The sequence below is a fragment of the Chaetodon auriga genome, chromosome 19, assembly GCF_051107435.1.
Source record: "Chaetodon auriga isolate fChaAug3 chromosome 19, fChaAug3.hap1, whole genome shotgun sequence".
NCBI classification, from domain to species: domain Eukaryota; kingdom Metazoa; phylum Chordata; class Actinopteri; order Chaetodontiformes; family Chaetodontidae; genus Chaetodon; species Chaetodon auriga.
Genome location: NC_135092.1, coordinates 17,813,989 through 17,840,041, shown reverse-complemented (window position 1 = coordinate 17,840,041; position 26,053 = coordinate 17,813,989). Strand labels below are relative to the sequence as shown.

At 43.5% G+C, this 26,053-nt stretch overlaps 1 protein-coding gene across 7 annotated transcripts in view; it reads right to left on the bottom strand.

Moving 5' to 3' along the window:
* ntng2b (netrin g2b) overlaps positions 1-26,053 on the bottom strand; it is a 63,934-nt gene that overhangs the window by 25,284 nt on the left and 12,597 nt on the right. For all 7 annotated transcript variants that reach the window (XM_076757925.1, XM_076757931.1, XM_076757926.1 and 4 more), the window contains exons 3-6: positions 23,609-24,252; positions 3,702-3,874; positions 1,955-1,984; positions 882-1,061 (exon numbers count right to left, since the gene is read on the bottom strand). In XM_076757925.1, the coding sequence (XP_076614040.1) occupies positions 882-1,061; positions 1,955-1,984; positions 3,702-3,874; positions 23,609-24,252 (1,027 nt within the window). The remainder of the gene's footprint in view (positions 1-881; positions 1,062-1,954; positions 1,985-3,701; positions 3,875-23,608; positions 24,253-26,053) is intronic.

Genomic DNA, 26,053 nt, shown 5'->3' with positions numbered 1-26,053 from the left:
TTCATAGGGCAAGGGAAACATGCAATGTACATCTGAAGACCTCCAGTAAGTTGCAGGATGAATTATGCATGATGTGTACACAGACACAAACACACTCCTTCACGGTGTCTAAAAGCATATCCGCACACACACATTTACTCTGTCAAAAGTCTCCACTACACTGCTGTTGCATCGTTTGATCAGCTGTGGCCAGTGGTGGAAGAAGTAGTTCAGATCCTTTACTAAAGTAAAAGAAACAGAGCAAAACAGTAACAATAACTAAAGGTACTTATTTCTTATGCATTCACCTGTAAGCATGATTTTAATAGTAGGTGGTCCAGTTGGAGATAATTGAAGCACTTTATAATCATATTATGTTTTGCACTTTTTCCCAATAGCCATTGAGTCCTATTTTTTCTTAAAATGTGAAAATATATGCCAGTCTCATTTTAACCTCTTTACTATAGAAATTGACTTGTTTCAATGAATAGTTTAACAGTTTAGGAAACAGGCTCACTGGCTTTCTGTTGCAGAGGTAGATGGCAGCAGAGAGGATTGGTACCACTGTCATGTCTGTTCATGAAATATGAAGCTAAAGCCAGTAGCCGCTCAACACTTTGTATCTCGTTTGCTTAATCTGCATGAGAAACAAAGTCTAAAAATCAGCAATAACTGTGTCACTGCAGAGGCGGATGTTTTCACTTGATTTAAGAAAATAAGACTTTTAGGCCTAAATTAACCAGAAATTACTTGGTAAGATTGATATTTCTGCAGTTGTAAGATCTACAAAGAAACTAATAACTACAGCTGTCAAATGAGAGTAGACTAGTGGATTGTACAGTATCGAATAAATGTACTAGTTACTTTCTACCTCTGGCTATTGCTAATCTACTTTTCCGCACCTTCCTGAGGGGCTCCAAAGGGCTCATGGATAACAGCCGGGGACCGTTCAGCTTGTGAGGTAGTTGTGGCGCTCTCTGCTTCGCCCTCAGTTTTACCCTCAGCTTCGACTTTAGCTTCACCCTCTGTCTCATCCTCAGCTTCGGGAGCAGCAAACGTCTTAAGTGAAGTTTGTGTTGTGGCTGTTCAGCAGCACAGGTAAAAATTTTGATTAACAAACACAAACTGAACCTGAAACCATCAGCAGGCATCCTTCTTTTCTTTGGTAAATCACACCTATTATTTTTCCAAATAACAGCACAATTGCATCTAATTGTGTGAGGAGATCTTTTAAAAGCAAACGTCTGCAGTGCAGTCCAATTGCTCAGTCTATCCATGCATCAGTCTTTTACTGTCCGGCCATGTGGAGAAAAGCCCAGTGCTGTCAGGGTTGATGTTGCCACTTTGCCGATCGTTTCTGTCTAACAGCTCGGAGCCTGAGAGCCTCTCCACAGAGAGAATCCCTAATCAAATTCCCTTTTATTCCTGCCTCCCCGAGCTCCTCACCCAGAATCACACTGCATTACAACACACTAACATATGCCAACATCCTTTTCTCCCATTCCTCTCTCTTTTTGTCTTTTCTCTCTCTCTTTCTTTCTCTCTCAGCTCACTTTGGTGCTCCATCCACCACCCATCCTCACCCAACCCTCGCTCATCCCTCCTTTCCTCAATCCAACAGCACCGTCTTTAGTCTAAATAAGAAAAGCAGAACTGTGGAAGAATTCCTCCTGTGCAGGTTAGTGTGATGTGCTGTGATGAAAGGACATGGCGACAGAGAGGCCTATTAATAATGAAGCACACAGGGCCCGGGCTGCCGCACCGAGAGAGGAGGCGCAGGAAAGGAGAAATGACTGACTAGAGAGCCAGCTGAACATCACAGGAGAGAGGGAGAGTTTAGGAGACGTGCAGAAGTCGAGGCATGGGGTTGCAACTTAAATTTGGAAAAAAGCAATGCAACAAAAAGGGAAAGCGACGATACAGGAAGAGAGAGTGGAATACCACCTCGACTGCTTTGCTTTGCATTATTACTTACTAGAACCGGAGGGTGAACCAGCAATTGTACCTGAAAGAGAAGAAGAAAAGGAAGAGGAGATGAGAACTTGTTTATTTATGCATTCAATTTGCCTAAAGACTTGACTCTGCCTCATTCATCAGACTCAGGTGGCAGAGAGATCCTAGGAGCTGCTCTGCAAAATAAGGGCTTGTTGTAGACCACCTCTCAGTGTCTTTGAGTAATTACTGGGTCTGCACCGCGTCCCCCATCCTCCTTAATTTAACCTGTTAACCATCACATTCAGAGGTTCTCATCATATATGTATGTTTTAAGAGAGCGCTACCACTTCGCTGCGCTTGAATCAAAACTCTTTCTTGCATATTTTCCAAGATTGTATTTATAGTTAGCTTAGCTTGGCATACATAATGCAATCGTGAGAGACCAAACTGTTTTGTGAGCCATGGCCATTTTGTGTAGCATTTCAGCTGAGCAAGTTGCAAACATTTTAATTTTTAAATTCCACTAATGGGATTCAGGAGTTTAAAAGGGTGGTGATGGGCTCTGAAGGTGTGTGTCAGTACCATTAGAAGTGGGTTGGAAACAACAGCGTGATAAACAAGGGCTGACAGTAGAGCCATTCTGTGCAGGTACAGGTGCATGCGAGTGTGTGTCTGCCTGTGTTTCTTTGTGTGTCTCTGCCTGTGCATGTGAGTGTGTCTGTGTTTGAAAGGAGAAAGCGAGGGAGGGGCTGCCCTAGATTATTATTTTATCATAGCTAGCTAGTGTAGCTGGCTACACTCTCCAAGAGGATTTCCCCCCCACGCACTCCCACGTTGTTACACAGCTCTGATCTGCTCTGCACTGAGGTGACGACAACTCAGAGAGCTCAGCCTCTCCATCGTCTTCTCTCAGCCTCTCCTTTCTTTCCAACTTGCTCCTTGGATCCTGTTTTTCATTCAGGACCACAGAGTGATGAATGATGATGTCTTCATCGTCTGCAAATGTTGCAGATTGAAATAAACTGGCTAGCATAATATTAGCAGGGTTAAGCTACCAGCAGTAACAGCTAACAGGGCGGTAAGGTGATATAAAAGTAGTTGGGCTAAGACACCATCATCAACTGAACAAGCTGTAAATGGGATCAGCCAGGTTGTTAAAAGATCAGCCAGGTTGTTAAATTAAGTATCTTAAAGCTGCACTAATCAATATTTTGAATATTAACAATGGATTAAGTGACAGTGTAATGTAAGAATCACTTGTAGTGACAGTTCATATCAACTCTATGAAACGTTTTTGCATCTTTCAGAACACTGGAGTTACATTCGTCAGGTGGCCAGAAACATTAATACTAATGTCTGCTTGTCTGTTGATTGTTCAGCAATTGCTCGGGCACAAAAAACATGTAAGGCCTGGTTCAGACGACATGATTTTTTTGTTTTAAACGATGGTCACCGTGTCAGATTTCATGATCACACTGCCAGAAACTCTTGACTTGATACCACCACAGGATACCAGATACCACTTTCATGTCTGCATGCTAAATATGAAGCTACTGCAAGCAGCTGGTTAGCTTAGCTTAGCACATCTCTGGACACATCTCCTGTCTGTGCAATTGTACTGCAACATATCAATTAGTAGTCATATCCATGCATGATACAGTCAAGCAGGCTGACAGAGATCCAAGGTAAGGCTTATGAAAGGAGTCAGCAGCATCGGATCTCACTGTGTCAAATTAATGAGTTGGATGAACACAGTAGGAGCCGATAAACATGTTCTGGGTACGTACAGATGTTGGGGGTTCCATTGGGTGTTGGCAGGTAGGAACCAGCCTTCCAGGACTTGGCTTTGAAGCCCTTCTTGCAGCGCTGGCAGTCCTGACCAGTGGTGTTGTGTTCACACTGGCACTGGAGGTTCCCATCCTGCAGCAGGCACTGGGAGGCATGGAGGTTACACTTACACCTTAAAACAATAGAGAACAGACAGATGGCATAGGTGAGATATGCTGGAAGGCAGCATGTGAAAGTTGAAATCACACACTGCTTGAAAGTGTTGTGTTAATGATGCTCAGCACATTTTGACACCAAGAAAGAAAAAATTGCAACCACTGAACGTCTGATGCAGGGACAGAACATGTATCAAGGTGTATGGTATGGTCTGGTCAAGGTGTTACAAAACCTGTAATTAGTTTTATGCTGAGCAGACACTGTAAATTACACTGTATACCTGAGAAAGAGAGGCGAAAGTAAGAAAAACCTAATATTAAAAGTACATTTCTTTATACCAGAGTGTGGGTGTAGGTGTGCATGGATTATGGACTGTACTGTTTGGTGTTATGGATGTATACACCCACGCAGTAAAATATTGCAGAGAGCAGAAATCACAGTTGGAACACACTTAGATATTCAGTATGTATGCAATGCCCTCAAGATTAATTAGCTAAAAGACATTTATATTATAAAAAAAAAAAATCAGTTAACTTTACTATGTTGAGTGTAATTTTTAGTCTTTAATTCAGTTTTTTCTCAGAAGTGAGTAGCAGAGTTACAGCTCCCATTTAAATTTTGATGTTTGCCAGTGCAGTTTGTACAGTTGCCAGTCCATCTGATTCTGTCTGATTTGATTTCACAAGCGGCTTTACAATCTACACCCTAACTGATTAAAGTATCAAAAACGAGTCAAGCTGTTATTACAGAGTGTGAAGAGATTTAATGATTGACTCAGTGTCGAGTTGAAACTATTAATTGATTCATCAGGTTGTTGATTAACAGAAAATTGGCAGCCACTTAGATTTTCAAGCAGGATTTGCCAAAAATTCTCAGGGTCCAGCGTCTTAGATGCCAGCTTAGATAGTAACTGAATATCCTCGGGTTTTGGACTGCTGGTCTGACTAAACACAAAATTTTAAGATGTCACTAAGCTCTGGGAATTTTTATCGGCTCTTTTTCACTGTTTTCTGATCATTTATATTGTTATTTTTGAGTTTTGAGGTTATTTTATAATTTATTAAAGAGGAATTTCATTACTTTAGAGAACTCACACCATGCAAATATCACGTGTTGCTTTTCCTCTTTCTAAATAATTCTGCAGCAAAACAAACAGCAGGATGTAATCTAAAAAAATAAATAAAAAAAAACACACTCTCCAAAAGTTGAATGCAAAATAATGCAAGTCCAAGATTGTTGGGAATCTGCGTGCTCATTTTCTATCCAAGACCGCCATGTGGGAGAAAATTTTGTTCACAATCACTGGCTGTGAAATTCAAGTGTCTCAGTGTGTGCGTGTATGAATGTGTGTGCGTGCATAAACATAATGTGTGCATACGCGTGTGCGCAGTACGACCCCCACAGAGGGCAGGGCCCAGGTGGGCTGATCCAGAGGTTGGAGTTCTGCTGGGAAGGAAATGAGGATCTTAAGGACACTCTGCAGCCGCGACTTCAAATTACAGCCTTTTCCAGATGAGCGACTGGACTCCAATCCAGTTTGTTCCACTGGAGTGAACAGCTATCCGTCTGCATCAAATATTCAAAGAATGGCCCCTGTATTCTGCCAAGATGACTACTTCAATCTTCCCTCCTCACAATAGTCTGCGCTTTCTCATCAGTTTTTGTTTGTTTGTTTGATTGTTTTTTTTTTTTTTTTGGTTTATGGTATCAGCCTATCAACCTCGACTTTAGTTTCACATTACATACAAAATAACGATGACAAACTTTGACATGCGCAGTAAGCTTCGCGGGTAAAAAATGGAGACACTTGATCATGGTGAGTTGTGTCTCATACCACATTGTTGCCTTCAGTCCTATAAATTACCCACATTTCTCTCTGATCACCTGGACGAGCTGACAGGACATGCCAGGGAGAATCCATCCACCGACAAGGCCTTGTATCCTGCATGCTTTCTGAAGGACACGAGCTGTCCACTTAGCGAAGAGGGAAATTGAACATCTCTTTTTCATGGAGAAAATAAAGAGAGTGCGTGTGAAATGAGACAGGTGTGTGTGTGTGTGTGTGTGTGTGTGTGTGTGTGTGTGTGTGTGTGTGTGTGTGTGTGTGTGTTTCTGCTTCGTGTGATTGTGATGCATTTGTCTGAGCGTGGCGATGACAGACAACAGATCAGAGAAGCTGAGGCACGGTGACTAATGCCTGCATTGAGTGACTGACAGCGCCGAACACATCACTGCTTCTCATCTCCTGCATCTTCGGTGATAAATCTCATCTGTCTCATCTTAAAAGTGGAAGCGCCGCTGAGTGCAGGATCTAGAAGTTGTAGTTTAAAATCAATACTGAAGAACAGAGTGATTTTCGAGGCATGCCGCTGTGCAGCTTGTGTCTTGCTGGCCTAATGGCTGCGGCGTGCTGGAGGAAATGGCCTCCCTCTTGTCAATTATCTGGACATTTGACATACCTTGGTGTTAAAGCCTGAATGAGTAGATAGATCTGGATCCATGATGGAAAAGTCACTGATTCCCTAATAAAGTGGCAAAGATTTCAGTCCAAGTTGATTTGCTGACACCTGAAGTTGCTGGTGGTAAAAATCAGTTAACTGAAGAAGTGATGTAAAAATTGGTCCTTTCCGATCATTTTGTGAGCTTATTTCATACTGCACACGGCACGAGTCTGCAGACAGCAGGGCACAGTGAAAGGAGTAGGTTGTCTCTAGAAGTTGGAGGTGTGCAGCCTGTCGCCTGCAGCTCTTCATGTCACAGCTCACCGTGGCTGCTCCTTCTTGTTCCAGTATTCCCTGCAATATTTCAAACTATTCCACTCTCAGAAAATACCAAAAATCATCTTTTTCTTGTGTTGGAGATGCATTTTTGATGAACGATCGTGGTCAGTGTAAAGTTCATTGACAAACACATTGCATTTCCTGTGACTGCTTCATAAGAAAGGTCGGCAATGATCAAAGTGCTTTTAATGTGAAGCTGCAGCAGTAAGACATTTTCGTTTTGCATTGGCAGTAACTTAAGGTCCAGTGCGTGGGATTTAGTGGCATCTAGCGGTGAGGTTGCAAATTGCAATGCGAGAGACGCTCTCTCTCTCTAGAGTTGGTGTACGGTTTGTCCGTTCTGGGCCACTGTGGAAACATTTGCTGTCTCTGGAAGACGACCTGCGCTCGCTGGTCTGAGACTGACACAGAGTTTTTAATCTGCTAATATATGAATATTACAGTACTTTCATTCAGCATAGGCTCCATCACCATTGTATTAACTCTTTCAGATAGATGGTGACTTAACAGGCAGTTATAACGTAAATAAAATCCTCTAATCAGTTGAGCCAAATTTTGGGTTGCACAGTCTGGCAGGTTGAAACTTTGTGGACTCCCCGTCCCCTTGACCTGCTTTTTTTGACTTCTGCCTCATAGTACAGCCCGGGAAGACCATGAGTACTTCAAGCCTTGCACTCCTTCCGCACGAATGATGTGACACTCTGACTTTTCAAGTGCCGTGTCTCTTTAGCTATCTCTCTTTTGGATGACAGCTTGCTCTGGGATTTCTCCCGATCCCTTTCTTCAGTCCCTCCACACACAAATAATACATGGGCACAAGCATATGTTAATGTGCAAGATGTCTGCCTTCACTGCAAAGTCATCAAAGTGCGAGTTGCTGCTCTGAACTGAAGGAAGTTAAGACGGGACAGCTGGATCCATCACAACCCTGTCTATTTACTTGGAGAGAGAAAGAGAGAGAGGAGTGATGAAATGAGAGAAGGTGAGTGGAGGAAAAGACAAAGAAGGGCAAGAGGAAGCTGGGTGAGAAAAAGACTCTAGGAGCAGAAGGAAATAAGTGATTCAAATGTATTCCAGTCTGCATTAGAAACCACACACACAAGGTGGTGTTTTAATTAGCTGGTGTAATTATAGGTCAATACTTCTGTTTATCAGTCTGTTGGAGACTGTCCTACCCAGAAAAACGAGAGTATCAGTCGTTTCAGCAAATGTTTACATTCTAGCGTCAAAGACCTCCAGCGGTCGCGGGAATTATGACTCTTGTCCCTCGGGAGCGAGGGACGAAGTCGGGCGGCGTCATTACGGAGCCACAAAGTCCACAGAGGAAGGTTGTCAGGGTGGAGACCACAGTTTCCGACCAACAGTCAACGTGGCTGGCGTAACCAAGTTATTTTAAGCCAAACCACGATCTTTCCCAAAGTTATTATATCATTAAACCTTTATTGAAAAACCACGTTACGTCACGTTTACGTTTACCGCATGTCATTTGTTTTTCATGCAGTATCTGCTCTTGCACGATCAGCACTGTTGTGGCCGTGCTTAGACAACTTAAAGCATGTTGAGGTTAAATGCACGGTTTTTCATTTCTGCCAGCAGGGGTCTCTCAGTCAAAACGAGCAGATAAGACGTAGTTTGATGACATTGTGAAGTAGCGTGGGATCATGGGAGTTGTTGTCTTCATTGTTAAACAACCACCACTGCCAATGAACATGACTCATCGCGCTCCATCATGAGTGAGCAACACAAACAGTAGTAAACAATAGAGTGACTAGCTAGCTAGCTCACTGATGTCCTTCCTCACTCTGATGTATCATCTGATGTCTCACATGTTTCCCCTTGAAACGCATCTCGAATAAAGTTAGATCTTTCTCCGGGTTTGAACTTTGTTGGAAGCATTTGGGATGATACAGCAACACAGCTCAACCAAATAGATGATGTAGGTGTAGTCGTTTTCAGACACTCTGATGTGGAAATGTTACATATTAAACCTTTAAGGTTAGATGAAGAGCGTGGTCTAAGTCAGCAGTAACACAAGACATTTGTGCTGCGTATGGCTTACATCCGCCCCAATCACCTCTCTGTGATGTCTGTGTGGTACAAGAAGTTGCACTTTGTGAACAGAAAATAAATGCAGCCAGTGAACATAACACAGACGGCAATTACACAGAACACATTATCTACATATCTGCACGCTCACACAATGTTTTGCAAAGATCTGTAGTAATTATTCAGTCATTGTCAGCCTGTCTGTATCTGCATGTTTGTCTGTCCACTCTCCTCGCAGTCTGTCTCTGTGAAGTCACGTCGACTCTGTGTATTTAATGATACGAGGGCTGCCTGTTTTAGACAGCAGAGACGCAGCAATTAGGGGAATAAATAATAAGAAAGATAAACAAACATCAAGGGGGAGTCATGTGGTGGCAGAGCCCGAGAAAGCAGCTGGAAGCAGCAGTTAATGGGGCTTTATCTGTCTTTTACTGTAGACGACGCCTATTCCTCTATTCCTCTCTGGGGACACAGCTATCACTGCTTCTCCTTTATTTTCGGTTTTGCACTCTCCTCCCACTGTATTTTTTACATTTGCTTCCCTGTTCCATCCACTGTAACCGTTCCAGACCTCCAGTGTTTCCTTTCACTCTTCCTCTCTGATTCCTCATTTTATCCTCCATCTGTCTTTCTTCTCCCCTCTCTCTGTCCACGCAGCCTTACCCCTTTAGCTCCTTTGCTACCGCCCGTTGCACCAGTGCTCACTGAGGAGTGCATTGGGTAAATTGGGTTGTGGACATGTGCTTGAGAGGAGTGGGTGGAGGAGAAAATAGAGGGGTATGGACAATGCGGGGGGCTGAGCAATCAGTACAGCAGGGAGTAGGGCAGTTGTGTCAAAGCCCTGACAGTCTGCCTGCCGCTCCGGCTACAGTGGTGAGACTCGGGAGGAGGAGCAGGAGGAGGGTCCGCATTGACGCGCTCTAACCTGTGATGACAGACCGCATCGATGCGGCTCTGACCCAGCAGGAGATCTCCCTCCTCCTCGACTCTGTGTTCGATCAGCCGTCACTGAGAAGGCCCACTCGCTGCTCGCAGCAACTTCCTCCCCTGATACCTCAAAACACACAATGGGGCTACACAACCTGCTGGAGTAATAGTAGAGTGAGAGCTTAATGGGCAATGAGTGTCAGTGCCTTTGTCTGAGAGAGAAAGACTTAACACCCAAAACCAGGGCTGACTGATGCCATGGAGGTCCGCGAGCATATGCAGGGGATGAGTTAAATAGCGGGAAAATGGACAGGAAATTACAATATAATGCAATCAATGCATTAGCTGCGGATGTGTGAAGTGCATAGTAAAAGTTTAGACTTTGTGCTTAACAGGTTTTTTTTTTTTTTTTTCAGATTCATTTGTAGGTCCTTTCTGTCCGCCTCCACTCAAAAATGTGTGTTTGTGTAGATGTTTGCCCTTCAGTGGTAGTCTAACTAAGTACAGTGACTCAAGTACTGCACTTAAGTCCAAATTAGTGGTACTTGTACTTTACCTCCCATTTTGTGCAACATTATACTTCTAGTCTACTACATCTCAGTGGGAAATATTGTACTGTTTACTCCACTACATTTGTCTGCCAGCTTTAGTTACTAGCTTTACTACTTCTTTTCAGATGCCATTTTTTAATGCCATTCCCACTTCAAATTTGGTGATTTTGAGTTTTTCTAATCTAATAAACTGAAGGATTATGTGTTTCGTCACTGGTTGGGAAAATTCTCCTTCTTCTTGAGCTAAATAAGCTATTTAAACCTTTGTGGATTAAATGGAAAACCATTGTCACAAAGCTGAAAACTGGGCTGTTTTCCTTAGCTTATGAAAAGTTGACTTTTTAGAGATATGTGGTTCTCGCAGGACTGCAACACTGCAAGGCAATTGAACTATTTGTGGAAGAACCAGATTAGACATAAATTCGGATTCAATGAGTGTTTTTATATATTTTAAAGTATGTCTGGAAGAGAGCTGTAAGTGAGTCCATGAATTAAAATCTGATTGGTCGAGGGCAGCCTGCAGAAAAGCCGAGCGCTCCAACACAGCGCATCCCGAGCAAAGCGGGAAGCGCCCGAGCGAGGAGTGGGAGTAGCGTGAAGCTGGGATCATTGATCAGCAGCACGCCTTATTGGCTTCTTCTGAAGTCTTTATCACCACGTCCCCTCCCACTTCCTCCCCCGCCTTGCCTCGTAAATTCAGAGCAGCTAATTGGACATGACTGCGTTTATGTTCCAGCTTCATAAATTTCTTTCTCTGAAGGGAGAGGATCGATTTTCCTCGAGCGCAGCCTCCCGTAGCAGGGGAGTCTCTTCAAACGCTCCCCCTCCTCTCCGCCCCACCTCACCTTTTCCCCACCTCTCCACCATCCATCCTTTCTCTCTCACGTGTGCTCCTTTTCTCTCCCTCTAGACTAAACAGGTAATCTATAACTGACCTCCCCTGCGATCATGAGCCGAGCAGGCTTACGCCGCTCCCCTTTTCGTAACCACAATATTTCTTTCACACATTTCAATCTCTCTCTCCTCTCATGAATAACACAACTGACGACATTTTTTAAACAAATCATTCCCTCCATGCTCATTATCTGTCATTATCTAATGGAAGTTGTTGACAGCAGAAGACCACAAATGTTTTAGATGCGTATTCTGTCTCAGTCCTCTCATCGTGTCTTTCCCTCTTCCTCCATTTCTCTCTACTCTCTCAGTTTTCTTTTTGTTCGGCAAATCCCAAAAACCATCTGAGGGAGAAAACATCTTCTTCTGGAGCATCTAAAGGAGCTGAATGGACTGTGTGTTTGGGGTCTCCCATTCAACACACACGGACACACACACACACTTACATCCATACTGTACACACACTTGCTCCGTTCAATGTCAAGAGGTCACCGTGTGTTTTTGTCCAGCAAAGAGACATCTTAAATTATTCAAAGCGTGCGAATGACCTTGATTGTCTTTGCAATCCACACCCTGTGTGTGTTTGTATAGTGTGTGCGTGTCTCTGCTATGCAGTGTGCGCGGATGTGTGACCTCCCTGGTGTGTATGTGGGATGATTCATTATATTAGCACAGTTTGCTCTGTTTGAGTTAAAAAGTGTGTCTTTTAGTCAGTGGTTTTGCTCTAGATAGAGGGATGGATGGAGAGATGAAGAGACGGAGAGAGAGACTGTGTGTGACTAAGCACATGAGTAAATTATTTACACAGGATACAGTAAATGGCTATTGCGTGCATTCCTAGCCGGTGCTCGGGCCTGAGAGCATCTCTCTGATTGGTTGGTTTTGGTTGTGTCAAGAACAGGAGGCAGAGTCAGGCCCACTTTGAGCTACCTGCTCTCTGAAGTACAAGTATGTATGCACAGGACCAAATAACTAAATAATGGAGCCTGGGCACATCCTGTTCTCCAGTCCAGACCTCAGAGGACAGTTCTCATGAGCACAGCAGAGTGTGTCTGTGTGTGTGTGTGTGTGTGTGTGTTACAGCTCAGGTGTGGGTTACATGCCAGCTGTGTAGAATGCTACTGTTTTTGCTGGCCTTTCAAACTGTAGGGGTAATTAATGTGCAGCTTTCATGGGATTTTGTCACCCTGGCTGTTTCCAGTGACACTTTGTTTATAAGGACAAGGCACAATTTGTCAGTAACTTCCTGGTACTCCACGTCTGACTCACACTGTAAGCTTGTTCAGATTTTGGGTCCCTTTATGATTTATGTCTTCAGTGTGGCTTCATGTAGACTTTATTTGAACTATTTTTAATCAGAACCTTTTTTTTTTTTTTTTTTTAAGTTTTGTGCTCATGTCATTGTCTCATGTTTGAGTTTTGCCTGTTCAAAATAACTTTAGAAAACAAACAACCAAAAACAGCGCACACAGTGATCCAAAAACTGCACAAGGCCATGTTCTGACCAACTGTGGCACTGGATGAAAAACACAGCCTGCTCATTCACTGGAAGAACAAACAAACAAACAAACAAACCAAACGCACTGTTGTCCAGCAAAAAGTTAAACCTGGCTCAACTTTTGCAGTGACATCAGTGCACAGTCCTGAAATCCAATTTTCACTGTTTAATTCACGACTGTCACAACAAAAGTTAAAGTGATGTCAGCACAAAAAATAAGACTTTATGCATAAACAAATTTTATGAAAGTAATAAAGTGTATCTCTGTGTTCAGTATGCAGATTTAGGATCAGCAGTTTCACCTTGTTTTTTTTCCACATGTCTCTGCATGATACTAATGAAATATTTTTGTCCTATAAATAACATATGCTGAATGGTATCACCCATGAATAGATGCACTCTCAAAAGTCACTGACCACTGTGATGGGTGACCCTTATTAATTCGTCCACACAAGACATATTTTACTGGCATTTGGCACTTGGCGGGTGGTAATTTAAGACTCTGCATGCCAGCATTGTAATATTCATGCTGCATGATGCAGCATGAATGATGCAGAATGGCTGACACTGTTCCTACTGAAGCAGCCATGTCACTGCATTTTAAGGCACCCTCCACTAAAGAGAGTCCGTCTTCGCTCCATCCAGCCCCGACTGTCCTGAGATCACTGTGTAACTATGCTGGATATTAAAGTGTAATCTCCCTGCAGAGTCTTTACTGCTGCTGAATGTAAGTAACACCTGGGGAGAGAGGAAATTGGGCGTGAGTTGGAGGGGAGGACGTTATTATACATCCTCCTCTTATTTAAGAAATGAACGAGGTGGTAAAGGGGGTTGGGAGGCAAAGGGAGGAATGAAAAAGTGATGAAGAGACAGAAACTCGGGCGACATGGGGTTTGGTGGGAGGGTTCTTCCTGTTGTGCAGTCCCCCAGAGAGCCTGTGGACCCCCAGGGGCGATGTGGATCTTTGGAGGATCTTCATGTCTTTTGTGTGCGTATATCAGAATGAAAACTCTGCTGAACAAAATATACTCTGAGACGATATGCCCGCTGCACGAACTTCTGAACCTCCTAAGTGTGAAGGCATGTTATTATAAATTAACACAGCAACACATTAGCAAACCTGCACCCGCGGGCCTCCACCCGTCTTCACCCGCGCACCTTGTTTTTCACACAAACACAATTACTTTACATACTTCCTCTCATTTTCTTAGCTGCATGTCCTCTCATTTAAATGATAAACTCATTTGCGGAAAGTCTCCTGAAAGTCACCAAAACACCCACACCCCCACACACCTAAAGATATATACACATACAAAACACACACATTCAACTGTTCCTGTATAGCCATGTGTGTATTAGCGTCTAATTCCGGTGAGACCGTGGAGGGGAGGATGCCTGGGGTGGAGGAGCTGAGCTGGGATCAGCCAGAGGACAGGGGTTAATATAATTATCCTGCTAAAACCTTGAGACTGAAAGAACATCATTAGTCATAGGGAGAAGAGAGCCGCCCGAGGAGAGGAGGTGAGGAGAGAGGAGGGAAGGAGAAAAGGAGAGCTTCAAAACATAACAGTGCAGTTAGCAAGACAATTAGTACAAGGACTAAAACTTGGGGGTCTTTATTAAAAAAGAAAAAAACGGAAAGGACAGTGTTTACCAGTGATCTGAAGTGGAGCAGAAATGGCTTCGCTTATTCAGTAATTATCATATTTTGCTTAATAATCTATATATAAATTAATTACTTCTGGTTGTGTCGCAGAGGCCCAGCACTGTTTTGAAATTAATGGCATGACCTCTGGTTTGTGCAGATTTAATATGAAGCTTTCTTGAACTTTTTTTTAGACACTGTTAATGTTCTTACTAGCCAGCAAATGAGCTGGTGGTTAATAAACCACAAGTCTTCAAATGTGTGCCGTTTAGGGCCAAGAGACAGACTGATCCAAAGACAGCAGCAGGTGAATTCACTGATCAATCCCGCTTTCTTGTTCCTCACCAGAAGAAAGCCGTGTAGGTCGTCTGTGCAAGTCAGTTATTACGTCCCATTTCCGTTTATTGTCAGGCAGCGGCCTCTAGTGGCTGTAGTAAAGGAGGATGTCAGGTGATGTAGTATAAAGAGCAAGAAAGCCTTCATATGGAGGGGTCAGGGTGGACGAATGGGTGAAGCAAACACAGGACTTTCACCTGGAGACCACTGCTCATGTCCCCTGTGAAGTCAGCAGTGAGTTATTTTAACTTACGTAACGTACTTATGTGTCTTGTACAGCAAGTTGTTGATTTTTGTCCCGCTTTTTGTTCTTTACTCAACATTTCGAGTCTTACTCAAAAGTTTCTCCAAACTAAACAATGCTCGCCATGACATCACCTGCCGCCTTGTTCGGCTGGATTGAAAGCATGCAGACTCTCGACCCTCCAGGCCCCACGATGGGGGAACGCTGTGGTAGAAGTGACTTCAAAAACTGATTGATCACAGTGTGAGCTGGTGTGTGTGTCATTATTTGACTTATTTTCCGTCTCTGGCATTGAGACTGCCGTCGATGAGCTGCTTGTCTGTGCCCATCTGCATGCTCGTAATGACAGCGACAGGAAGACGCTGGTGTGTTTTTGAACACACCATGCCTGTAATAATGCTATGCTAATTAATGTGGCTGACTGAGAACAAACCATCTTTCCAAGGACACCCTCCCTCTACCTCATGTTCTCCCACTTAGAATTCCCAGCATGCTTTTCAGCTTTAAAGCACGCTCGTGGTATCAAGAGATTCCCCCCTCACCAGATGCTGGGTAAGGCACAGTGCAGGCGCTGGTGGGGAGAATTCTTTATTGTATTTGTGAATTTAAAAGGATATTTACGGGATGAATAATGGGGGGGTGCGGAGGAAGAAAAGAAAAATCTATTGAAGAGCGAGGAGATGAAAAAAAGACGTTTGTCTGTGAAACAAAAGGCGGGGAACGAAAGGAAAACAGGCAAAATCGCTGACTTTAACTTTCTTCCCTTCTGAGGGGAAATAAACTGTGATTATCAAATCAGTTACAACCATTGTGTCATAAATCATCGCATATGAGAGGAACAATGACACATTCCTCATTGCGGTCCCTCAGCTTTCTGCATGCCTTTCTTTTCTGGGGAGTGCTCATGAATGATTTAAAAAGTGATCTGTTTCCGAGGCTCGGCTGCCTCCGAGGGAGACAGAACAGAGGGGGAGGAGTCTGAGCGGGATGGGAGGATCCACGCATGAAGGTTTCCTGTCTTTGGTGGCAACGCATGAGCCTCCGCTTCTGTGTTCTCCTCATCGCACATCAAACATGCATCGTATATTTCATTCATGAGGGAGAGCGGAAAAGCGGTTTTCTCATGAAACAGAATATTTTCAACCGAGGTTGGAAAACATGGAGAATATGTGTGGAGACTATGTTTCCGTGCTCTGTGGTGGCCGTGTGAACTGGAGAATAATATTTACCGAGCATCGCACCTCACATCATTCATCACAAAATCACACACCCCAGCTAGTCCCATGGAACTAGGAGTTAATCCATCATCTGCCTCCCTCTTTTCTTTCTCTCCCTCTCCCCCTGATCCAGGCTTATACCTCCCATCCTCTCACCTTCACTCCGCAAAGGACGCGAAAGAAAACTTTGGTGTAACTCAGAAAGAGTGGTGACAGTTTCCGACGTCAAAGTCACCCTACGTGGATAATAACAGACACAAAAAGACACCAAGAGGGAGCAGAGGAGGAGCATCTGCTCTTCCTTGTTCTCGGGTGGAGAGGATGGACAAGCCTCGAGGCCACAGATTCCTCGCTGTCTACTCTGTCATCCCCATTCATGCTTCCAGTACAACAATAAAACCTTTGTAATAGTCAGATTTAGCCACAGTAAGAGTCTAATTAGTCCATCCCTCAGGAGGCAGTGTGACTGCAGAAGTACAGATCAGGGTTACTGAAGGTTTGAATATTTAACGGAGTGTGTTGCAGTTTAAAATTTGAATTTTGCTTTTGTTTTTTTGGCATAAGTGATCAGTAGAGAGTTTAGCTTTATATTTCAACTGGCCTGGTTTGCTTTTTCTTCTTCCATATTCCCTTAAAAGAGTCCTCCACTGATTTATGATGGCATTTCACTTCATTGTCAGACTCACTCAGTTAAATCCTGAGGCTGTGTGTCAAAATGTAGCTCTAACAGCTTTACTCTATCAGTTTATTGTATCAGTCTGGAAATATTAAAACGGATTTCATAGGGCCCTAAGATAGACAGTTTATTTATTTTTTAAGGACCTCAATCGATGCAGCACAACCAGAGACGTCGTCTTTTTTTATTCCACGCATTCTTCTTCCTTGTCAAAACTGGACACCTACATTACCCACAATGCAACTCTTAGTGGGCATTCAGGCCAACCCGCTGCGTCGGTGCGGGCGTTTTGTTTAAGGTGCAGGTGAGACAATGAAATAAGATCCAGGAGGTCCAGCTGGAGCTCCAGATTAATGCGTTTAAAGGCTTTATCAGGCGCCACAACACTTCTCTGAATGGTTAGTAGTACTCACACACAGGATTTCACAAAAGTTGTGACGACAATGTGTACAATCAGTCCCATTTTAATCATCTAGGACCCTTTGGATTTATCTTACGACCCCCAGGTCGGGAACCACTGTTTTAGTTGATTAGAGACTTTTTAATGTTTCATATAATTTTGAAGTCTAAACAATTTGTTTTGCTTTACTTTATTTACTTCTTTACCTGAGTTTCTATTTTATTTTTCCACATATTTGCCAATATAATATGAATAATATGAAGTTTTAATGAATCATAATAAACCTGGTCCAGATGTGGCTCCACATGGGCAGAGAACAGGTGAACCTTTTTACCCTGTTTACATCTGGATAAGGAAAAACACATTAATACAACACTGATGTTCAACATCTGTGATGGCGTGTAAATATCAGGTGTAAATGCGGCCTTTCGGTTGCACGTTGACATCCAGAATTGGTCGTGTAGTATTTCAGAGTTTTCAGGCTTATGTCATGATCTGATTCCTGGATGGTCTGCACACATACTGCACAAAGCTCACATGAGCAGCGTAACGAAAAAGAGCAAATGTGATGATTGATACGCGTTGAGCATTGTGGGCCAAATGGACGGTGATGTATTCACTGAAAACACAACTCCACCCAGTCAGTTCACTCTTAAAAGATCTCTTACTCCATCTCTTCCTAAGCCCAGGAAAAGCTGCAAGTAGAAGCAGCAGCTGGCGAGTCGTCCCTCTCTGGAAGGGATTTAAAAATGAACGACACCTGTCCAAAGCATTCCTCCCCTTGACCTGAGACGCACCATGGTTGTTGAGCCCCACTCGGTAATTAGCATACTGAAATCTGACCTCAGTGCGGGCAGAATTGAGATAAAGAGATTGCTTATTAAAATCAGGTGTAAATGCAAAGGCCCCGAGATCAGATCAGATGTCATTATCCAGATTATGTATTCATGACTACAGCAGCAAATTTTGTGAAGCAGGACTTGTGCTGCTACAACTGTCATGTTCCGACCAAAAACAGACGAATGAGCACATCTACACAAACATGAAAGACGCCGTTAAAAACTGCTCTGACTATCCTTTCTCTGCACTCTGGAACATGCTAATAGATAGCAGTAAAGTTTTCGGTGCCGGTCTGTTCGAGTCTGTGAGGAGATGGAGAGCTTAAACCTCTCAGCACATTAGCTGCATCAGCAGGGGGCCAGGATGGCTCCGAGAGGAACACAGACAAACGGCGGATAAATGAGTCAAGCAGGCATGAAACAACATGACCATGTAAAAACACTCTGAATATCATTAGCATTCATATGGCTTGTTTTTCTGGCAGGTCTGCTCTTAACTAATTTTCACTACTGGAAAATAATTAGTGGTTGGAAAGAGATTGGGCAGTTAGACAAGACTGGGCCTATGAAATGTAATTAGGGGTTAAAGCCCACAGATTTGAAGCACTGCATTGTGTTGCACTGCTAGTAGCAGCTGTAGTAGTAGTAGTGGTGGTACTGATACTATCACAGCTCTTTCCACATTTAGAGCTAGGCTAACATCTGCAGGGGAGGCGGTGTCGGCTCAGACTGAAATATGACAACATCTACTTGATGGATTGGCACAGATGTTCCCAGATGATGAATCTTAATGACTTATAGCGCCATCATGAGGTTAGCATTTGTGGTTTTGTGTGAAAGGTCTCAACAGTTACTGGATGGATTGTCATGACACAGACAATCATGTTATTTTCAACATAAATAAATAAATGCTTTGATCCTTTAACTTTTCTGACCTTTCCTGACCTGCAACACTGATGACTTCTTGTCAGCCTCAGCTGTACTCGTGTCAAGTGCTAATTAGATGTAATGCTAGCTTGCTAACACATTAAACTAATATGATGAACATAAAATCTGCTGAGCATCAGCATGATAGTATTTTCATTGTAAGCATATTAGCATGCTGGCATTAGCTCTTAGCTCAAAGCATCGCTGTCGGCTGCCTACACAGAGCTGCTAGTGTGGCTGCAGACTCTTGATATAATTTACAGAACAGATTATAATAGAAATTCCATTTGTTAGTTCGTTGTTCCTCAATAAATATAACCAAAATCAACAAAATAGTGGCAGTGGTATTGAGTAAATTCCCTCCAGTTCGCTCAGAAATGAATCCATACTGTCCCTAAAACTTTGCTGGTTCGGTGTGTGATTCTTTTTCAAATTCAGGTTTGGCTGAAAAACAAAGTTTTAACAAATTTTTCTTCTTTCTATCTTGTTTGCTCAGTAGTTTGCAGAGGCCAATTAGGAAAAACATTTAAAAAAAAAAAATCAATGCATTCAGTTATATTTAAAAGGTATCGATTCCTTGAAATGCCAATAATGGATGAATTTTTAATTAAACTGATGAGATTTAACATTATATTAATTCTGTGTGCACAGTTATTAGATGCTCTGTATTTTGTTTCACCACATACACGCTGGTTTGCCGAACTTAATGGGAAAATGATCAGTGGTAGTGATGTCCACCACGGTGGTGCAGTGACGTTGTACATGTGCTGAGGTTTTTTCTTTACTTGCTCTGCTGACTGATGGAGGGGAGTAAGAGACAGACTGCATACTTGGCTTCTCTTAAATGTCATTTTTCCCCCCATCAGCCAATCAAATCAAATTGAGAGGTCGGGGAAAAGAGGGCCTGATGCTGCAGCGATTACCAGCAAGGAGAGAAAAACGATGCAGACCTCGCCTTCCTCCTCATCCTGCTCCATCTCCTCCTTTCCGTCTTGGCCCTAATCCACTTAGTTGCCTCTTCCTGAGCTTACAGCCTTTCCTTTATTCCATTATAAAGACCCAACGTAGGACCTGCTGCTTATTTCATTAAAAAGGCCCAATCCATGACCCCTCGTCTAATCCATAATGCAGACTACCGGCTGGCCATGTCCCGCTTTCGTCCACACCACAGTCCAGTAGGGCGGGTGACAGAGGGAACAAAGGTGCAGAGATGGAGGTCCAATGAATGAGGGGGAATTTGAGAGCTCTGCTTATGAGTCAAGCTTCCTGGTGAATATGATTTCACTGATGTAAATGATGATAGAGTTGAGGCTTTGCTACTCTATCTTTGATGGTTGGAGATGGCTTTCACATGGCCCATCAGTGATATGGAAATGGCCACATCTAAGGGTTGAATATAGCCTGTTAAATGAGCATAAAGCCCGAGGCTCTCGGAACCCCAAACACCTTGGCTTAGAGTTTATATTGTAGTCAGTGCTGTAGCTCATTACAGTTAACCTTGGGAGAACTTTGCAACACAAAGTGAGCTGATGCTGAATCATATAATAATATTCTATCGACTCGATCCAATTTGAGTTTGCCTCCACTCCCTCTGTTTGACCCTCTCTGCCCCCTTCAGAATCCTTGCCCCACCTCTGGCTGCCCTCCACCCTAAATGCCCTCTCACATCTCGCTCAAGATCCAGTTTGCTGAGTGTTTTCATCGCGTCCACAAATCTAAATTTACAGCCTCCCTCCCATCAAACCAAGCTTCCCTGAGTTTGCACTTAATGGCCTATCAGGTTACGTATTTATTGATAAAGCAGCACTATTTAGCCCTGAGTACCTGGCTTCCCGCATACCTGCGCCAGCTCTTTCGAGGCCGGCCAGTCACTCTGACAATGCAGCGTCAGATAAAAGAGACACGTCCCATAGAGGTAACATCTTACAGTGGTTGATGGGAAAAAGGGCTTGTTTTGCTGTCTCTGTCCAGGCTCAGCTCAGGTCATTAAGAACAGTTAACTAATAATAATTACTTTCAACTGGGTTCAGCCAGAGGGCCACAGCTAGAGGCCTGGGGACATACAATACGGCCAGGAAGTGACTACAACCCTCTCTCCATCGATAACACCGGCATATCTCATTACTGTGGCGACCTGCGGTACACTGCCACTCGGTCTTGATCATATAAAACCCATTTCAGTGCGCCGTCCCCGCCGGAGCACTCGCAGAATGGAATATTCATTATTCAAATTTTAAGCATTGGAAATCCCAATATGTTACTAAGGCCAGATGAGATGAGATGAAATAGCTTAGCCTTTTGTCCAGGGAACATTGACTAATCGTCTCGCTCCCCAAAATCAATTTCCCAGCCGTAAGCATCAGACACTCCTGATTGTACTGTACTGTTGAAGACCCCCCACCACTATCACCTAATACTCCTGCTGGCTGCCCAGAATAACTTATTGATTAGTGATTATGTTACGGGAGGTGTGGGTGGCCGGGGCGGAAGACGGACTGGCCTCAGTCATCTCCACAGGGCTAAATTTGGGTCCTCTGTTACCAGATCCAGCACATACTGACACTTTCGCCAGCTGTCACCGGGCTCTCTGGATGATGAGAGACACTAAAAAAGTGTTCTGGAAGTATAAATATGAAGGGAAATGTTTGAGAGCTTACAGTGTAGGGGGGGTTCAAACACATTGGCACAACATGGAATTCAAGATGAATGATAAATTCCTAGATGTGGCATACTTGTGGACCACTAAATAATAATAATAATGATAAGAAATAAGAGGGATGGTTGATTATTAAATGTGCTGGTTGTGTTGGAGGTTCTGGCGTGGTGATGGACTGTTTCACCCCCAGGGCATTGGGCTGATCCCTCCCTCGCTCTCTGACTCTGTGCTGAGCCTGAAAAGTGGCTGTGATCAATACCTGCAGGCCCTTTCCACAGTGCCAGAGGGGTGTGTTTGTGTGTATGTGTGTGTATATATATATATGCTGTGTCAGCATCCACTCAGGACTTCATCAAACACACCCCCCCATACCTCGACTCCACACGCACAAACATAAAACGCCCACAGCAGCCAACGCCCCTCTCAAACAGTCGTTCATTTTCACTTTCCCCTTCTCACCCACCACTATCTCTGACACACACACACACTCCGACACACACACACAGAGTTCCATCACTTCAGAGGACATTACATTGACTTGCATTAATTTCCTGCAGACTTACACCAACCCTAACCATAACTGCCTAACCTTAACCTTAACCCAAATCTTCACCCTTAAATTTTATGATTTACCTTATGGGCACTTGCACTGTGTCCCCATAAGGATGACAAGTTCCCACAATGTGACTGTGTAAACAGATTTATGTCCCCACAACATGAGTAATACACATCCCCACCCCCTCACACACATACATAAATTCACGCCTCCTTCTTCCCATTCCACACCATCCCAACAAGGATGTTAAATACCATTCAAATGTCAGCCTGCCGTATTGATTGGAATGATAATTCTGAAAGGTACGAGAGATGGCTTGTTGATGCTAAGCAGGCGCGTGACGGCCCGAGCATCCTTCACTGTCACAAAGTTGCCATGTAAGGGTTCCCGGCTCCCCCGGCAGGATGTGGATGGTGGTTTACGTTAGACCACCGAGGCCGTGTGTTTCTGTCATTAATCATTGTCCTCACGGGCCGGTGACAGGCAGACTAGGATTCATGTCGAGAGAGATAGGGTCATTTTAAAACGCCCTCAGATCACAGCGGCTGTGTGCGAGTGTGTGTGCATGAATGTCAGACCAGAGGGTATGTTCATCACCAGGTGGTTTTGCTTTCTATGTCACGTTTGAGGAAAGAGATTCAACAATATGCCGCTTGCTTTATGATTGAAAGCGTGCTATCTTTTGTTATTGATTTAACTAAACTGGTAGTATTTTATCTTTTATGTGGAAATAGGCATTACTTCAGGGGAGATTTATAAAGGATCTGCTCACCCAGTGTAGAAAAAGATGTGTTTTCTGCTTACACTCAATGGTGTAGCCATGCAGATGGTTTGTTTTATCTACTGTTGTTATCAGACTTCTGTTACCCCAGTACAATGCAGGTGAATGGAATCTTATTTGTGGCTCAAAGCTCTGAAAAATGACACTTGGAAGTGGTATCAATACTCAATAGTTTTCACTGGATCTACTCCCTGTGAAAGAAAATGTCCCTGAGAAAAGCCTTTAATTTGTGCACTAGAATAAGTGGACATTTTACTGACACTTAAGAGTTTTTGTTGTGCGATAACAGTGATCATGTGAGTTTATTGCATGACACACTGTGCAAGATGGGTCTCACCACTTCCACACCTTCACCAGGTTTTCTAAGTGCCCACAATCTTCTTGTTTATTTCACTTTCATTTTTTTGTTTGTGTGTTTTTCCTAATTTTTATTCAAAAAGGGTGCTGACAAAGTGTCTTGCTAGCTAGCGTAATTTCATGTCATATTTGAAGGCTTGGTTTGTGGACAGCTGTAATGGTGTGAGATTTTAGTTTTGCGGTCTTTGGTCATCAGAACTGTTTTGGTTTAATGACACGCCACATAATTATAATTTTGCAGAATAGTATAGCTCTCATTTTCTTATTTTTAAAGTGTGAACAAAAACCTTGCTTGAGATTATATTGCAGTGTTCCATTTTGGTCCAAGTGAATTCTGTTTTTATGTTAAAAGGAAGCGGACATGTATCAAGGCATATATGGCAAAAATGCACATCCTTAATAGTCGACATCGACCCTCACCTGGCAGGTACCTCGATGTTGGAGATGGCATAGAAGTACTTGAGCAGGTTGTCTCTCTGGACATAGGTGCCTCCGAGGGCGGGCCTGAGAAGCCTCAACCTAAGGTTGGTGAAGGTGAAGAAGTCCCTCAATCCCTTCATACTTTCCATGCGAGTGTACAGGCTGTCCATGTTCTGTAGCCGTGGTCCCGCAAACACAGCAAAGCGCGCCCGCACCTCAAACTTCACATTCTTTTCGTTCTTGGAGCCGACCCAGCGCGAGTACTGCTCAGTGCAGATGACCCGTGTGATGTTGGCGGGTGAAAGGTCACGCACACGTTTGGGTGGCATGTTGAAGGCGTCCATGCAGTCGTCAGCGTAGAACTGGTAGGGCTGCCAGGAGCGTCCGTGATCCATGGACTTATCCATTACCATTATTGTAGGACGGCCATACTCAAAGGTGATCTGGATGTCGTCTGTGAGCTCCAGACTCTTGTTCCAGGCCATAGTGATGTTGGCCAGCAAGGGTTCTGGGTGGCGTCGCCATGTGACCGTCTGCCAGTAGGTGATTAAGCCGTTTCTTTCACGGTCCTGCATCAGCTGAGGAGGATGGGCCAAGTCTGGATTAGAGGCATCACACTCGTCACTGCACAGGTATGGATTCTCCTAAAGGAGAGATGAAGACAGAGCGGTCAGGGTTTGAGAATGAATCTAATCATATGCACCTTAAGTCAAACAGTCAGGGACAGATTTACCCACTGAGGGCCCTGAGGACAAAGTTAAGCTTTGGGCTTCAGCTCCCAGGTCCCCCCACTCTTTGTGCATAGTGTGTGTGTCCTATTGTGTTAAAGTACCCATTAGGTACAGAGCATAAAGCAGACTATACAGTTTTATCATAATTTGCCCAGAATCAACCAACAAATGCTCCAATGACAGAATATGGACTGGCCCCAGGTTTGGTTGTTGTTAATTAGTTTTAAATTTAGTGAACATAACATTATATAAACATAACATGAACTGGTATAATTAAGGCGTTAAAGCTACATTTTGACACAAGATTGGTTAGAAAAGCAGGAGCCACCTTGTTGCCCTTATTATTTCAGTTTGTAATGTGCTTTGATGGTGCATAAAATTGCAATTAGTCGAAGTACTGTCAAGTAATTGCCACACAGTGAACATGGGGCCCTTGGGGTCCCTGGGGCAGTTGCCTGCTTTGCCCATTTGGTAATCCACCGTGACACAGACTCTGTCAGAATGTAATCTCAGCTAAAACGTCTCAATTGATGAAGCCACAAAAAGTCTTGCAGCAAAATGTTTAGTTCAATGTCCCAATCTTCTACAGCTAAAATATGGATGTTCCCCTTTATATAGCCATTCATCAGCACTTCAACTTTTTCCTCTGTGTCAGTGACTCTCCACAAACACATTCATGTTGTTCCCACAAAAGGTGCTGTGTATCTAAATGAGGAGTGCCTTCAACTCCTCGCCAAGAGGGACAGAGAGCTTAAAAGTAAACTTGCCAAACAACACAACAGGAAGTGTGAAGGTCAAGAGGATCGTGCATCATCACTGTCTTTGCATAGACAGCAGAGTGCCGCTGCACTTTTAACTCCAGCGAATTGATCCTCCTCTTCTAGTGATGCCAAGACTTTCAAGCCGTGGCGGCCTCTCTACAGAACTGAGAAGTCAACGGGATTATTCACACTCCTCACAGAGGAGAAGGGGCCTCTTTCTACCTGCACTAAGAGAAGCCTTTCACTCTCTGTACGCAGATTTCAGGCCGCTCATCGTCCTTTTCTACCACAAAGATAAATTCATTATCTATTCATTTCCACATTACAAAAAAGGTCACGTCCGTACCTCCCGTGACCTGCATGGAGAGTTTTCACAGCCCTCCGCCGTACCTCAGGTAACTTTCTAAATTTCCAGATCCCAGAATCCCTAATTCCACCGTCGCAGGCTTGTCATATTGAGACATTTGCAGACGTTTCAGTCAAATTGATGCAGCTTACTGTTGTAAGCCAGTTGTCTGACATCCTCATCACCACAGAAGTTAAATATTTGCACAAAGAAATCCCAGAGATACTCGCAGTCATCTCTCCCGGTGCTTAATTTGCAAAATGCAGCTGTAACGCTGTTTACATTGTATCACATTCAGTCAGCTCCACATGCCCCCAGGATGTACTAATTAGACTGACAAGGGGCTGTTATTTTCTCCGATATTGAGCCAAACAGTCAATCAATGGATCAAAGGGGTCATTATTTGTACCATTTGCCCAAGTATTCATCACACGCAGCCACTGGCTTATTTTGTAATACTTTAATGTACACATTTGTAGCATTACTTGAAAATCCAAGTCCCAAAGTTGTGTAACAGATTAATTAAATTTTCCCCAAAAAAATTCCCAGCAGTTTTTTGCTGTTACGTTTTATTTAGGTTAAGGATTAGCCACTGATGCCTGTGACA